Below are 15,066 nucleotides of genomic sequence, written 5' to 3' on the forward strand. Positions count from 1 at the left end.
TATAGTCTTTCTATTTTGCAATTCTCTTTTCCTGCAGCCCTGCAGTATCCTTGGTCCGAAAATAGCCCAGACGTACCGGCGGGAGAGACATGCTTCCAGTGCTTGGGCATCACAATCTTACATGGTGCCTGACAGCTGTCCTCTGTATAAATACCAGTGAGCCCCCTTCTCTTCTCGTCTTCCAGCATGTATCTCATACAGTAGTGTATCACCATTCCTGTATCCTTTCCTCCATCTCATTTCACTGCACTGCTATCCAAAACAGCAATCAAATCCATTGATACTGAATCGCCAATGAATAGAAGGCACTTGTTTTCCAGCGAGACCAAGGATTGTATCTTGGAAGGGATGCTCGACCGATTCCTGGCCTCCGGCAACGCCATCGAGGGCATTACCAAGTCGACAGATCCGGGCTTTCCATCGCTCGTTCATAGTATCCTTGGCCTACAGCCCGAGCTGACCGACCACCCGAGTCTGGGTCAGACACTTATGTCATTCATCAGCAACCAAAATTCGCGCCTATTCTGCGCAATTTCAGAGCTGCAGCGTTGGTATGGCAGTGACCACAAGTACCCTGTTCTCCAGCTAACAGCGAAAAACATTGACAGTATCTTCAAGCGCTCGTCCAAGGAAGTCCGCCCATACACGGCTGAGATGACCTATGCGCAGCGACTGATTAAGATTTTCCAGCGCAAGAACCTGGCGCAATGGGCAGGAATCGTCCGAGCTTACTGCGAGTTCTACAAGACCGATAAAAAGTGCCGCGGCGTGCCTGCCATCAATGGTGCCGAGTGGGAGGAGGCTGGGGTCTTCCTACCGCATGGATTTGATCTGAAAACGCTCAAAACTGCAGCGGTAAGCTCATCGGATATCGGGGATCCACGTCACTGGTATAGCGATATTGGTGACAACAAGGAGAATGTTAAAGCCACAGCACCAGGTACATTTTCTTCGAGAAAGGCACTGGGATTATCGCGCAAGCGCAGACGCATGGTGTCTGTCTCCGAGCCATGCCCAATGCAGCCTGCTGCCAAGCGCATGCACCAGTCACGCTGCTTCACGGAGCCCACGCAGCAACCCGTGTCATCTCCATTCCTGGATTCCCTGGGCAAAGCTAGCGTGTTGCAGGATGGTTCACTGTGGCAAACGCTCAGCGTGGCTGGCAGTCAACCAGCCATGGTGGCCTTTTCGCCATTCGATTTTTCGGCGTTGTCTACCTCCCAGGTCTGCAACAGCCCGACACTGTTTGGCGCCCCAGAGCACTTGGGAGGGGTCGACACGATGATGCTTGGCTCTGCAATGCCACTAGGTCTTAGGTCTCTGATGCCAATCACAACTCAAGGACCACCATCCCTGGTGTATACGACCAATACCACCAGCACGCAAGGCGCACTGACGCTCTCTGACATTACGGGTGCCAGTAGACTTGTCGGCGCGGAGTCGACACTGTCGGATGAATTGCTGGACCAAACATTTGTCGGCTCACTGGATGATGCCGCAGCAACGAATATCAACGCGATTGTCGAAAAGCTGATCAAGAGCAAGCCGTGCAGCGTGCTAGATAGTGGGCCAGCTACATGGGCCAAAGCTGAGCATGCATTGCTGGCTGACTGCAGTGATGGTGTAGGCAGCAGCGCTGACACAGACCGCGTATTAGATCTGTCTGGTGCTCAATGATTGCTGAAACATGGGTGCTCGTCTGGCCGTGTTAGCATCTTTGTAAATTGTAAATTTTATTAATTTTATTAAAACTTCACTGAACCATGTAACTAGCTGTCCAGCCCGAGCGCCTTGGCGAATCCTGCCAAGAATGTCTCAGGAGACTCAGCGCCCGAGATACCGTACCGGTCGTTGATGATGTAGAATGGCACCCCGGAGACACCCAGCCGCTGAGCTTGCTTTATCTTTTGCTTGACAGTGTCAATGCCATCATCCGACTCCAGGTACGCCTTTGTCGTTGCCTCGTCCAAGCCAGAATCCTTAGCTGCCTCAACCAGTGTGCTGATATCGCCAATATCCTGCGCAAGCTCAAAGTACCTGTGCATCAGCGACTCGACAACCTTTTCCTCGGCCCCGCTGCCATCGAGCTTTGCGTAGTCGATCAGGCGGTGCGAGTCGAGTGTGTTTGAAATTTTGCCGCCAAAATCAAACTCAATGCCCTCCTCCTTGCCAACAGCAGCCGTGCGCTGGTGGATCTGGTCGGCGCGCGCACCAAACTTGTTGCGGTAGATCTCCTGCTTATCAAGACCGGTCCCCATAGAGGAGTCGAGCTGGTACGGGCTGTACTCGACCGAAATATCAATGTCCGACCATTTGTCCTTGGCTAGGGCAATGGCTTTTGCAAGACGCCGGCGACCGATATAGCACCACGGGCAGACTGTATCCAAAACGACGTTGATGTGAAGCGCGCGTGCAGCTGAAGCCATGCTGTATGAAGAGTTGAAGAGCGATAAATGAAAGCAATACACAGGGTTCTTGAAGCCTGGAGAAGCAGAGTTATTTAAGGGCCAGCGTGCAGCTGCAGCAGCGGACGAGAGGCGGTGTCCATGCAGGCGCTTACTAATATTGGATCCCTATTAATAATTGAGGACATGGCCAGACCAATAGCAATCACCACTCTTTATTCGGTGGCGGCAGTCGGGGTTCCCATGGCCACACCTCCAAAATCAGTCCAGTGGGTTTATTAAGCACTGGTTTCACAGACTTCCGGAACCGGACTTGCACGACCAGAAGAGCCAGACCGTGACTCTAACCGTGAGTCGGAGCGTGACCAGGCCTATCTAAGGGAACTGGCTCATACCAGACAGAACCGGACATTTATAGCCAAACCCTGGCAAGCCGGGCGGAAGGCTGCTGCCTGGTTTGGGCACCGACAGCAAATATCCTCGACTTCGGGCAGATCCAGTGATTCGCACGCAGCCCGGGTCAGATTGCGCACCACAAAAATATCGCGGTCAGGACGGGGCATTCCAAGCGAGGGTCATGTGAATGGCGTGGGCGCGCATGTACGTGTCTGACATGTGTACATTTCATTGTAGTAAAAAATGCAGAAAGCAGGAAACACGGAGGGCGCGCAAAAGGAGCGCTTTATCTCCGTCTGCACCTTCTTTTCGTTAGCAAATCTTGATAGGCATAGAAGCCAAAAGGGAAGGAACGAAAGCGAGATATGTATTTTTAGGCCAACCCCAGATTTATACGCGGTGACATCGATGGCGTCGGCGGACTTTAGCCAAAAGGAACACAGGATGGCCCCACACCTGGATGCACGCACTATTCCACTCCCGGTTGCGATTCCTGTTCAGTTTGGAAATAAACGGAGTGCATGATGCGGGAGTGATATGGCAACATCCGCGGATACCATTCGCTGCGGCAAAAAAGAAAGAAGTGGATTGACTGCCAAAGCGAGCAAATGGACGGAACAGGCTGAAACATGTAATGTGCATGAGAAAAGTGATAGGGCAAAACTCAGAATCGAGCTTGTCCACGACAGAGTGCATCCCTGATAAGAGGTGGTAGAATGTGGCCATGCAGTCTGCGTGAGGCATGGATGGGGAGCACAGCATCGTGCATTGTTTTTTTCCCGAGTTCACACGTCCTGTATTCCCGCTCCAGGCTTTCTTCTGAAGCAGAAGAAAGTGGGTTTGTGCCTGACAATGTATCCCGCTGTTTATTTGGCGTCACAATTAGCCTGCATAGCCAGCCGACTTTTGTTTGCCGGGGGCGGAGCGAGGCGGAGAGGCAAGGCGTCAGAGAAGGCAGAATCAGACTCGTCAAGAGTCAGCACCTTTTCATTTCCTGTCCTGTCTGACCGGCCAAGCGATTTCCCTCTCATGACCGGCGTGGGTGCCACCGCCAGGCCAGTCGAGTCCCTGGTAGCTCCCATTCCGCCTCCCAGGCGGCGAGTGGGTGTCTCCGGCTGTTGCCACAAGGGCGCAGGCTGGTCTGGCGAAATGCATAGCCGGGCAATCCCTCGTATACCCTTTCGTCCGTCCTTTTTGCTTCCTCAGCCAAGCGAATCTCCGGCATTATTTCTCCCTTCTGCCTTGCAATGGGCGCTGATCTCCCAAAGAGGCAAATCATGTGCCCGAGCGAGGTTTTTTGGCTGAGTCGACAAGATGTCAAGGTACATGCCCTTTTTCCTCCAGCCGGGCCTATGTACGAGACTGGATGATCACTACAATTTTTGGCCCAAGTGTGCAAATCTTCTAGGAGGAAAAACGTATGGCAATACAAATTCCGAACAAGCCCGCAAGGCGAATGGGGGAGAGAAGAATGGTTGACTAACATGTCCCAGGACGTATTGTCAATAATCAACCCACCCTCTTCTCCCTTTCCTGTTCCTGAAAAGACTTATAATCAATTTTTGGCTCCCCCTCTGTCCTTCGTCACAAACTTTTCCCTAATTCTCTTTTCTCTCCCTTTCGTCCTCTTTCCCTCCTGCCCACTATTTTTCCTCAGCTAATTCTCTGTCATTAATTGGCATGAGATAATAAAGATATATCCATTTTGACTTTTTTCCTTTTGCTATTTCACGAACCCTTTTTATAAGTTTGCGTTACTGTCTTTTTAGCCACACTCTCCCCCACACGTACCTCACATATCATTAAGCCATGTTGGGACCACATCTTCAGCGCATCCCTATGCCGCCTCCGTCGCCGCCGCCCAACCCCTCGGCGTCCATTGACGAGGTGTACATGCCGCCCCGGCTGACAACAAACTCACTGCCCCAGAACTCCCTTGCCTTCCACGTGCACCCGCCGCGGCTCGGGTCACCCAAGGAGGCTGCAGTCTTGGTGCCCGAGCCCCTGCCAGCCTACGACCACCAGGTGTCACGCAAGCGGTCGCGTCACGCATGGCCGGCCGAAATGACCCGCAAAATCATCAACGTCCTTCTAGACGAGTTTCTAAACGACCCGCTGTTCCGCACGACCATCTACCGGAGCCGCGACGAGCGCGACCACCGGTTCATTCCCTCGGGGCGCACGATCCTGGAGGAGTACAACAAGGTGCAGAACATCCGGCGCCGGTACTTTATCCCACTCAGCTACCTGCTCCAATGGCAGCAGCTGAGGAAGGACGGCAACATGCGCAGCCGCCAGCGCACCAACATCGAGAAGAAGCTGTCGAAGAACCTGGAGACCTCGCGACTGCAGTTGATTTTCCGCGAGGAAATGAAGGCCAAGTCTGGGAGCTCAGAGGGCAGCCCGAACATCCCAGAACTGGACGGTCAAGAGTCTGATGCCGAGGATTGCGAGAAGCCTGTGTTTGAGCTCGACATCTTTGTTGCCGAGCTAAGGCGCAGAGATCCGGATCTGTGGGTTCGCGGAGTGGCGGCGTTCCACGCGTGGATGTGCCGCAAGTGCTCCATCGAGTTCATCATCAACCACTAAAATGTTCCTTAGTTTTGCCTGTACATTCTTACCTCGCTCCGAGAACTAGTTCTTCCCCTTCCCTCCTGCACTCCTGCGGGTTGCAACAACTATTGTATTACTCCTAGCCCTTTCTATCCTAATTGCAAAAAGGTTATAAACCCCCCTTTCGGAGACTTGCCTTCCCAAATGCAGCTAGACCCAGTGCCGGTGACGGGATTCTGACACATCGCCAGAACGCTGTCTTTTTCCACCAAGGAGGAGAGGTACGCTCCTTATTTGTGAGCCGGCGATCCCTAGCCCCTCCGCCAAAGGAGAAAAAGGAAATGGCTGGCGATAACTCGTGGGTGTCAAAGTCACTCGTTGTAGGTAATCGCTGCCAGAGCTGACGAGTCTGCCCCGAAATAACAAGTGGGCAGTCTGAGTACTACACTGAATCTGCCTGAAACGGTTCAGTGATACCCGGGATCTACACATCTCGGAGGAGCCGGACTGCTCGCCGCATCCACCTATCTAAAAGCCGTTTATCGCTTGGCATCTATGGACAGCAGCCTTTCTATTAAGGTCACATCAAGCAGAGTGCTATATCTGCACCAGAAAGCATAGTCCTTATGAATTGTATCCGGGCAGAAATGTCTCTTTGGTCCCAGCTGCTTTGGCGCAGTCAGAGGATGGTCGCAGCGGTATACGACGGCCACAGGATATACTGTCCGAGCCCCTCTTCGTTCTCCCCAGCATCCTCTAAATCGGCCATCTGCTCTTATCTGCGAGCTGATAAGACTTCAGTTGCTCAGATGAAGGCTGCCCTTCTCCCCGACTGCGCGCTGGGCTCAGCTGGCAAGCCCAGCCACCAGGCGGTGGGCGGTCTAGTGGTTGGATAAAAGCGCCATGGGAGCATGGTTTCGGCTGAGCCATCTCAATCGCCATGTTATTGGGCAGGTCCAGCGGCTTGGTGGGGGCTTGGGGTAGCAACTAGCTACTCCTTAGCACCTATGTTGGCGCAGATCCTTCGGCTGTCGGATATCAATCTGGCGCGGCGACATAAGCGTAGAAACATTATTTGAAAACACTAGAAAATGGCTGAGCTGTACTTGCGCGAGCGCGTGGTCTTGAACGAGTGCGATGATAGGACTGGCACCAGATTGCCAACATTGGCTGTAATCCGGCTCGCGGCCCACACTGCCAAGCACACTATGGCAGTATAGAATCCAAGCACCTGCAGGCCCCAGTGTGCGTACCCGTAGCTCCACCAGCCAATGCCCAGGCAGATGATGGTATGGATCTGGCCCGCCATGGCCACGCCCACCGGTCCGTCGCTGACTGCAGATCTGAGCAGCGCAATCTTGGCCAGATATGACAAGGCGCCCAGGGTGGCTACACCCACGCACGACAGCACTACACGCAAGGCAGGCGTCGGGCCTAGCCACACGGCCTCGAGCGTGTTCACAGGCGCCTCCAGCACCGGCCACAGGACCAGCAGGACCAAAGTGCACAGCGGCGTAAAATGTCTGAGGAACGCTGCAGCCGACAGCCCTGGATGCTGCTGAAGATGATCGCTGATTCCCACCAAAAGGCTGGCGTTGACCAGAAGGCTGGCCAGCGACAGCAGGATGTTCAGCATACTGCGCGCCAACCCCAAGCTGGTGCTCAGGCCAGTCTCGGGCTCAGGCATAGCCACCATGTGGAACGCTGGCGCCCATAGCGCCAAAGCCATAGCGGCAGCAACCGGAAGTGTCAGCCATCGCGCCACACGCTGCGGCTTGCTGTCGCGTGCACTAGCCACCGATGAGTCAAAGTCATCGGCCAAGTTACTGGATGCAAACAGCGGCAGGTCTATCACCGAGCTGCTCGAATGTCCCAGGGCGTCGCGGCCCTGGTCAACAAACCGGCTGGCCATGCGCTTCAGGAACACAAGCAGCGAGGTGCGGCAGTTCTTGCCCGCCCGCTGATGTCTCCTGCCAGCAGCATATACTGTGGCGGTTGACCCCATCATCACCATGACCACAGCGGGCAGGAGCGCCTGGGTGATCTGATATGTGCCATGCACAGAATTGACCTGCCGTGCACAATGGCTCAATACCACGCTAACGCCGTACAGGGCTGTAAGCGGCAACAAACGTGCAGTTCGAATCCGGCCTGTGCGCGAGAACATGCCATACTGGTGCGAGAATGCCTCAAGCATCACAGCTGCCATCACCTGCACCAGCAGCTGCATTGCATACGGGAAGTGCAGGCCCAAGTCGTCGTCCAAGAGCTTTGACAGCACGGTGTACCCCACACCCAGGCCGACAAATGCGATGCACCCTAGCACACAAACGACGCGCGGGTGCAGCACGTACTGGGCAAACGGGACAACTCGGACGGCTCTCAACAGAAGGCTGGTCAGATATGGCACTTCCTCCTCGCCAACGGCCCTGGCAATCTTGTGTCGTGGTGTCGGCCGCAGAACCACGCTACCGCCCTCAAAGTATGTCGGTGTTGTGCTGCCAAAATCGCTACTACACGCCAACGTCTCGGTGTCGTTGTCGCTGGACACACGCCGCGCCAGCCCTCCAGGCCGCGCAGTGAACAGGAGCGCGCCTTCGGTGCTCAGTGGTGAGTCGAGTTCTGTGTTGCCATCGCGGTCGCTCTCGCTGCCCTTGCTGCTGGCTGGGTGGATGGTTACGGCTGACAGGCTCGTCTCAAGTTGCGTGTTAATTGAGTGTGGGGGCGCGCCATACCCCAGAATGTTACGTCTCCGGCCGCTCGTCTCGTTCATTTTGGAAAATTCGAACTGGCCTTTTTGGAGGAAAAAAGCGGGAAAGACTGGAGATGAATGGACGAGAAAGGAGGTGGAATTATAAACAAGTCGGTCTGATAGGTATCAAGAAACAAAAACGCACAATAGACTATAAAACAAACGCCGAAATGTAACTAAAGAAAATGCAAAAGTAGCAAGCAAAAAAGGTTTGACCAAGGAACTGAAGAGCTCTAAGAAGAGTGGTCTTGCTCTGTGAAGTGGTCAAGCAATGTGCATGCTCGCCGCCCAACAGAAGCCCATCGGCTACCGTCAATCTCTAAAAATACAGCGAACGCCAAGCTGCAACTTTTTTTAGGCCAGCAGCGGTCCAATGGCGCGCTGATAGTGCTCGATTATTTGATCTCGATCAGCACGATTATTTTGCCGTACTGTACGCTAAGCAGGACATTCCCTCCTTTCTCGCCTCTGCAGCTACCTCTGCACTTTTTATATCACAATGCTCGCAGCAAAGACAATTCGCAGCGGTCTGCGGTCATTCAGGCCAGCCAGCCTTCGGCCCTTCACAGCAACCAGCCATCTGCTCAACAAGCAGGTGCCTGAGTCCATGTGGACCACGCACCCGCCGCCGCCGCCATCGGTCGCCCCCTCGGACCGCATCGCCCGACTGCCTACCGAAACCGAGTCCGACCGCCAGGTCCTCGAGTCTTTGCAGTCCCTGGACCAGTATGTACGTGAGCTATATGACGAGCACATGAAGACATCGGGCCCGATCCTGCGCGGCACAGACGAAGTTCGGTTCGGTCGCAAGTACATGGGCATGGTGGCTATGCCCGAGTACATCGAGAGGGGTATTTCGCAGCTGGTGGACAAGGCAGACAAGAAACAGCTACGACACGACTATCTCAGGATTGCTGACGCGCTGAGGTCGACGGGACAGATCACGCCCGATGGCAAGGGACGGGGGACGAGCTGCGCAGCAGCAGCGCAGGGATAGGAGAAGCCCTGATGAGATCAAGGATGAGGACGATGTTCTGGATATGGACAACTATCCGAAGCCGCTGCCTGGAGAGCGTGTCGAGGTTGTCATGAGTGGTGAACGGCCTAAAGCCGAGTCCTTGGTCAAGCCCGGCACACCGCTGACACCGCACTCGATCGAATACGGGGCCCGCGAGTCGATTGCGTTCCTGGCTTCCAGTTCCCCGGCGACATACGGCGTCATTTTCAACATCCTGACTGAGCTAGCCGATCGACTTCCAGGATTCCGTCCTGACAGCATCCTGGACTTTGGGTGTGGTCCCGCCACAGCTTTGTGGGCAGCCCAGGAAGTCTGGCCGCAGCTCAGCAAGTACCGCGGCATTGACGTCTCCGAAGATATGCTGAAGTGTGCGGAAGCCCTGCTGGACAAGATACCTGAGGAGAACCGCGCAAAGGAAATCGACTTTATGCGCTATCTGGCGCCGCAAACCGAGGCCAAGGAGCAGTCGAAGCTGGTGATCTCGGCATTCACCCTGTCGGAGCTGCCATCGGATAGCGTGCGGAAAACCACCGTCGAGAATCTGTGGAGCCAGACCTCGGATACCCTGGTTCTGATTGACCGTGGCACGCCTGACAGCGCCCGCATGATCGCTGATGCCCGTGCGCAGCTCTTGGAGCTCGGCGGTGTCCATACGTTTGCACCTTTGCCCCACGACCAGCCCGATCCGACCACTAACGCACAGGCATGGCTGCACTTTTCGCAGCGTGCGCAGCGGCCCACGTTTACGATGCGCGTCAAGCGCGCCAAGTCCAATATCGAAGACCTCAAGTACTCGTACGTTGTCGTGCGTCGAGGCCCCAGGCCCGTGGCAGAGCCGGTCGAGGAGCAGGAAACTGTCAGCTTGGAGGTCGCTCAGCAGAGCCCTGGTAAATATCTGCCCAACGGCCTTACAAGAAAGACGCCCGAGAGGCTGTCGGTCGAGTCGTATACGTGGCCAAGAGTTTTGTTGCCGCCGCTGAAGCGCAAGGGCCATGTAATCGTCGATGTCTGTACGTTCCAGGGCAATGTCGAAAGGTGGACGTTCACAAAGTCGCACGACAAGCAGGCGTACAGAGATGCGCGCAAGGCCAACTGGGGAGACCTGTTCCCAGCACGAGCCAAAGTCGGCCGTGGTCCGTCCGGGCTTCATGCCGTTACCTGACAAGGACGACGTAGTGCCCAAGCAGAAAAAGGGCAGGGTCTACAGAGTCTCCTAGCGCCCTGGAGGAGTCAGAGTAATAGTTTTTATAAATGAAATATTGGATTCTCGACACTAGGCAGCTCTAGATGGCACGAGAGATCTTGTGCACGATCTCCTCCTTGGCAATCAGATGCGTGGTCTTCTCGACCAGGCCCAGCAGTTTGTTGATGTCGCTGGCCCACTCGTTGAGCTGCTCTTCGCCATCCCTGGGCTTGATGAAGCTGACAAGCCCTGCCGGCCTATCAATGCGGGCATACACCGACCCGTCAACCACGGCCTTGGACAGGAACGCCTCAACATCCGCCCTGGGCAGATCCAGCAGCTCTGTCAGCCTGGCCAGTGTAATGCGCGTGTAGTACCCAGCGATGACGCGGATGTTGTGCTCGATGACGCGGTCGCGCAGCGCCTTCCACCGCGCATTGCCGTCCTCGGTGCTGGCGCTGAACACATCCGTCTGCCGGAACTCGCCACCATACAGGCTCTCAACTGCTGGCCAGCGCGCCAGCTCCTTGGTCGTAAAGCTCTTGACCAACTGGACTGCACAGCTCCAGCTTCTCCAGGTTGTGGTCCGTCTGGATGCGGTGCAGCAGATCCGACTGCTCGTTGCCGTATCGGCGCCAGCACCACATACAGCACCATACTCTGCAGCACTGCCGGCCACTTTTGTCGCATCATCCTTGATGCCCTTGGTCTGGTACACCTGGTTGAAGTGCCGGCACACCTCCAAAAAGTTCTCCTCGTGCAGGTCGTACTGGATCATCAGCTTCGTAGAACCGCAGCTTCAGGTCCTCGGTACCCTCATGTTCAAAAAACTTGGGGTTGATCTTGTGGCTAATAATCGCCGTGCGCACATAGTCACGCTTCGCCAGGCACAGTCGCATCTGCTCGAGAATGAAATCGGTCTTCTCGCGCCGCTCCATCGATCCAAACGTCTCCACCTGTACTTCCTGCAGCGTGTCGCACGCCTCGGTAACCTTGCCGTTCTTCTCCATGATCTCCACCAGCATAGCGCGTCAGCCGCGCCCGCTCCACCTCGACGTGGATCTTGCCCTCAGTCACTGTACGCAGCGACTCAATCAGCTCCACCTTGGTGTCCTCATCAGGCGTCTGCGCGACATACTCCATCGCCTTCTGCACCATCTGGGTGATGGCCTGCTTCAGCTGCCCGTGCTTCTTGGCCATCGCCGCCACTTCGTCCTCCAAAAGACGCCATTCGCCAGCTGACCCGCATACGCTTGCGATGGTTGTCAGGAGCCGCGTTGTTGAGGCAAGGTCGGCTGCCGAGCGAGTCTTCTTCTCCAGCCCGTGGAGCTTCTCCAGGGCCGCTGTCAGCTGGCCAGTCGCCACAAGCTGCTCAACCTCTGGCAACAGCGCGTTGACCGACTCGGAGTAGTCCTTCTCCATCTTGGGCTCATTTGTGGTGTAGTCGAGATCCATTTTATAGTGTTGATTTAGACAAGGCAGTATGAATTTAAGTGTAAAGGCGAACTGTGCAAAGCAAGACGTCTGGCCTGCTACGCAACCTCGCCTTTGAATGGCCGCGTCACCTCATCGAAAGGCAAAAGGGGCGGTGATTACATGTCACGTGAATTTAATCGATCATGGTGTCTGCTCTTTGACACACCTATTCAATACGTGCTGGGATAGGCCGTTCCATATAAGCTTTCTAGGGCGCACAGCCAGGCAAAAGCCAACGTAGCGCTATGCGCGCATACCCAATATACAGCGGGCTAAACGTTCCTCTAATAGACCATGCGTGCTGTGGGCCAAACCGCCCGCTGTGCTTGCGTTTAGGGCCTGTCTGCTGACAAGCAGCAATCCCCAATTTCACCTCTCGAACCAACAGACCGGACCTATCAAATGTCTTCCCACGGATCACTGAGTGTGCGCGTAGGGCCTGCAAACGAGTCACCAAGCAGCAGACGAGCTTCGGCGAATTCCGTAGAACTAGGGCTTACATTTTTGTCTCCACTCTTTAGATCCAGAATCATACTTTTTACAAGTGTTGTCAATGCCTTCGCCAGCCCTATCCTACCACGTCGCCAGCGACGCCGAGCGCAAGGCAGCAGTGCAGGTGCGGATCCGTGTATTCGTCGAAATCCAGGGATTCCCGCTGGAGGAAGAAGTGGATGAATACGACAAGACCGCTCTGCACATCGTATGCACCGACGACGGTGCCGTGGTTGGCACCCTGCGGGTGCTGCGCTCGCCTGGCGTGGCCAAGATCGGGCGCGTAGTCATAGTGCCCGAGTACCAGGGAAAGGGGATCGGCAAGCAGATGATGCGGTTCGCCGAGTCGTACGTGGCCGAAAACTACGAGGACTGCATGCTCACAAAATTGGGGAGCCAGCTCGACAAGCGCGGATTCTATGAGAGCTGCGGGTATGTGGCCGAAGGCGATGTTTACGACGACTTGGGGTGTCCGCACATCTGGATGTACAAGCCTGTTGTTCGCACATAATCGAAAACAAAACAGCACATGCCATATTTAGTAGAAGCCTTGGTCAGCTTGCGGTGTACGACGGTGCTATCTGTGGTACACGTGCGTGGTAATGCGGGTGCCATCCCAGAGATCGCCGAGATGTATGGATATGCGGGTGTTGTTATCGCAGCGAGCCGATTTGCATTGGAGTGGATTACGTCTTTGCCCCACGTTTTCGGGCCTCTGCCAACGTGGGGCAAATACCCAGATCTCTTTAGTTGATGTGGTATGGTTGAGCGGGGGAGTGTGCCCTGCAAAGCTGCTATTTTTGGGAGAGGAACATGAAGTAGAATGCAAAAGAGAAAGTAAAAGCTGTATCTAAAGTACATGAGGATGTTGGTTTGGGGAGGGTGTGTTGATTTTTGGTGTATAGCTGCTGTTGCACACTTCACTCCGCCTCCGAGACGCGGGCACCGGCAGGCGCCGTAGTAGCCGTAGCAGCAGCTGGCGCAGGCCCCATCCCATTGTGTATGACGCTGACAGGCTGGATTCTGCGCCGCTTCTGGTTGATGCTGTTGCCAAACAGCTGCTCGGTCGGCGAAATGGGCGAGAACGGCGACAGCGTGCTGTCTCGCCACACGGGCTGCGTAAACTGGTTCCCCTGGTGGACTACCGGCTGCGCGCCCACAACATGTGTTTTGTAAGCAACATCATCCACGATCATGCTGCTTGGCTCAAGATCGCAGCCCGGGTAACTCCGATACACAGGTGACCCATTGAGGATGCGCGGCGTGCGCAGGCTGGATGGCGTCGCAGCCATTTCGCTGCTTGCGTTGTGCGGTGGATGCGAAGGCAGCGAGTTGCGGTGTGCATGGTGGGGACTCGTCCGGAGTCTGACGTCCGGAATGCCTGCTGTCACGTATTCGAGTGGTGGCAAGCTGGTGCTGTGTGAGAGGGCAGCGCCCTGGGACGGGTGTAAGCCGGGAGTTGGGTGCGAAAATTGCGGTGGTGGAATGCTGTCTTCGCGGTATAATGTTAGAATGCCTAGTGGGGAGAATCTGCCAACTGCCGAGCTTGCCAGCTTGGTTCCTGACGGCAGCGGCCGTGTCATCAGCCATGTGCCTATGCGCTGGACTTCCTCGGCGTCGATTTTGAGCTCAAAGCGGACCAGAAACAGCATCTCCAACTCCAACTGGTTCATTTCGGCCAGTGGAATACCGCCGACCTATTAATGCGCACACGTTCCAGAATTTGCGGTCATCGACATATAGGAAAGTGGAAGACAAAGAGCTGAGTGTCAGTTCACATGGCAAGCATTTCCCAAAAACGAACTTGGCGGCATATGGTGCTTACCTTGGAGTACCGGGCGTTGTTGAAAAAGACATCAGAGTTGAACTTGTGTGCGACGACGATGGCCGTGATGAGCATGCGGTGGACGTTATACGGGGACAGGGCCAGTGACGGACGGTGGGTCTGGGCGTGTGTTATCCGGTCCAAGTACACGAGGATCGCGATCAGTGTGTCGTTTTCGAGGCAGACAAACTTTGCCACTCGCTGCAGATAGTCGCGCACTGAGATGGCGGGCACCGTGCGGCTGTGGAAGGGAGTGATATCGCCAACTGACGGGCCCACAATGGCCTGGTTCGCTGCCGTCACGCCGTCGATGAGCTGCGCCATTCGGCTGATCGTCTCCTGCGTGGGAGTCCGCTCGATGTCAAACATAAGGGCGAAAAGTGTGAGGAGGGGCACAGAAGAAGAATGAAGAGATAAAGTGGGAGGAAAAACAAGAAGAAAACTGTAACTGTACCGACCGCTCCGCTTCTATGGTGGATGGTTCTGTGTAGATTATTTGGGAATACAGTCTGGGAAGGAATAAGAGGGGTCCCAAACCTCAGGAAAAGAAAGCAAGGAAACTGCAATAGCTGAAGGTGCAGTCCCTAGTTTTGTTGGTACTTGAAGCCGTATTGGACTGGACTGTTGTTGTTGGGGGATAGCAGGCGTAGTAATCAGCTCAGATGTGTATTTATGATGTGTACATGTGGGGCAGATCTGTGGAACGATTTGGACAGCTTGTATACGATGATTTCCACATTCAGAACTGGGAGCCTGGATGATGTGTACAGGTGTGGAATCGAATATTTTTGTGAAACTGCTCGTGTGCAAGCCCCTTTCTCTTTGGTATGCAAGGCAGGTTGTTTCTGGACTTTGCCGGGTTCTCCTGCTGCCTTGGCGAGATTAGATAATGTGCCGAAAGAGCAAATAACAGAAGAGAGTGCGAGTGCGAAATAGGGAGGGAGCGGACGTCTGTATCTGCGCTGA

General features: G+C 55.0%; 9 protein-coding genes across 9 annotated transcripts; 4 read left to right on the top strand and 5 right to left on the bottom strand.

The window, feature by feature from the left end:
* The first annotated feature begins 208 nt into the window (after positions 1-208).
* DL89DRAFT_15201 (uncharacterized protein) lies at positions 209-1,690 on the top strand. Its single transcript, XM_040883549.1, has one exon. The coding sequence runs from the start codon at positions 295-297 to the stop codon at positions 1,675-1,677; it is 1,383 nt and encodes a 460-aa protein (XP_040747587.1). The 5' UTR covers positions 209-294; the 3' UTR covers positions 1,678-1,690.
* A 12-nt stretch (positions 1,691-1,702) lies between these two features.
* On the bottom strand, positions 1,703-2,577 carry DL89DRAFT_15203 (thioredoxin-like protein). The gene has a single exon (XM_040883551.1). It carries the CDS (start codon positions 2,424-2,426, stop codon positions 1,770-1,772), a length of 657 nt encoding a protein of 218 aa, XP_040747588.1. The 5' UTR covers positions 2,427-2,577; the 3' UTR covers positions 1,703-1,769.
* Positions 2,578-3,630: 1,053 nt separating this feature from the next.
* Positions 3,631-4,448, bottom strand: DL89DRAFT_15223 (uncharacterized protein). Its single transcript, XM_040883554.1, has one exon. The coding sequence runs from the start codon at positions 4,285-4,287 to the stop codon at positions 3,829-3,831; it is 459 nt and encodes a 152-aa protein (XP_040747589.1). The 5' UTR covers positions 4,288-4,448; the 3' UTR covers positions 3,631-3,828.
* Position 4,449: 1 nt separating this feature from the next.
* On the top strand, positions 4,450-5,552 carry DL89DRAFT_15206 (uncharacterized protein). The gene has a single exon (XM_040883552.1). It carries the CDS (start codon positions 4,611-4,613, stop codon positions 5,388-5,390), a length of 780 nt encoding a protein of 259 aa, XP_040747590.1. The 5' UTR covers positions 4,450-4,610; the 3' UTR covers positions 5,391-5,552.
* Positions 5,553-6,438: 886 nt separating this feature from the next.
* On the bottom strand, positions 6,439-8,127 carry DL89DRAFT_254225 (uncharacterized protein; the record flags this gene model as incomplete). Its single annotated transcript, XM_040885257.1, has 1 exon — positions 6,439-8,127. One exon carries the CDS (start codon positions 8,125-8,127, stop codon positions 6,439-6,441), a length of 1,689 nt encoding a protein of 562 aa, XP_040747591.1.
* Positions 8,128-8,860: 733 nt separating this feature from the next.
* Positions 8,861-10,286, top strand: DL89DRAFT_220272 (Rsm22-domain-containing protein; the record flags this gene model as incomplete). Its single annotated transcript, XM_040884443.1, has 3 exons — positions 8,861-9,033; positions 9,200-9,962; positions 10,053-10,286. The coding sequence occupies 3 exons, from the start codon at positions 8,861-8,863 to the stop codon at positions 10,284-10,286; spliced, it is 1,170 nt and encodes a 389-aa protein (XP_040747592.1).
* Positions 10,287-10,407: 121 nt separating this feature from the next.
* DL89DRAFT_319931 (uncharacterized protein) lies at positions 10,408-11,762 on the bottom strand (the record flags this gene model as incomplete). Its single annotated transcript, XM_040891166.1, has 5 exons — positions 10,408-10,833; positions 10,859-10,924; positions 10,957-11,104; positions 11,139-11,320; positions 11,358-11,762. 5 exons carry the CDS (start codon positions 11,760-11,762, stop codon positions 10,408-10,410), a joined length of 1,227 nt encoding a protein of 408 aa, XP_040747593.1.
* A 525-nt stretch (positions 11,763-12,287) lies between these two features.
* Positions 12,288-13,107, top strand: DL89DRAFT_264269 (acetyltransferase, gnat family). Its single transcript, XM_040886181.1, has one exon. The coding sequence runs from the start codon at positions 12,337-12,339 to the stop codon at positions 12,784-12,786; it is 450 nt and encodes a 149-aa protein (XP_040747594.1). The 5' UTR covers positions 12,288-12,336; the 3' UTR covers positions 12,787-13,107.
* An 88-nt stretch (positions 13,108-13,195) lies between these two features.
* DL89DRAFT_289958 (cyclin-domain-containing protein) lies at positions 13,196-14,469 on the bottom strand (the record flags this gene model as incomplete). Its single annotated transcript, XM_040890021.1, has 2 exons — positions 13,196-13,972; positions 14,101-14,469. The coding sequence occupies 2 exons, from the start codon at positions 14,467-14,469 to the stop codon at positions 13,196-13,198; spliced, it is 1,146 nt and encodes a 381-aa protein (XP_040747595.1).
* Positions 14,470-15,066: the final 597 nt, after the last annotated feature.

The sequence above is a fragment of the Linderina pennispora genome (assembly GCF_002104995.1).
Source record: "Linderina pennispora strain ATCC 12442 chromosome Unknown DL89scaffold_1, whole genome shotgun sequence".
In the NCBI taxonomy this organism is placed as follows: Eukaryota; Fungi; Kickxellomycota; class Kickxellomycetes; order Kickxellales; family Kickxellaceae; genus Linderina; species Linderina pennispora.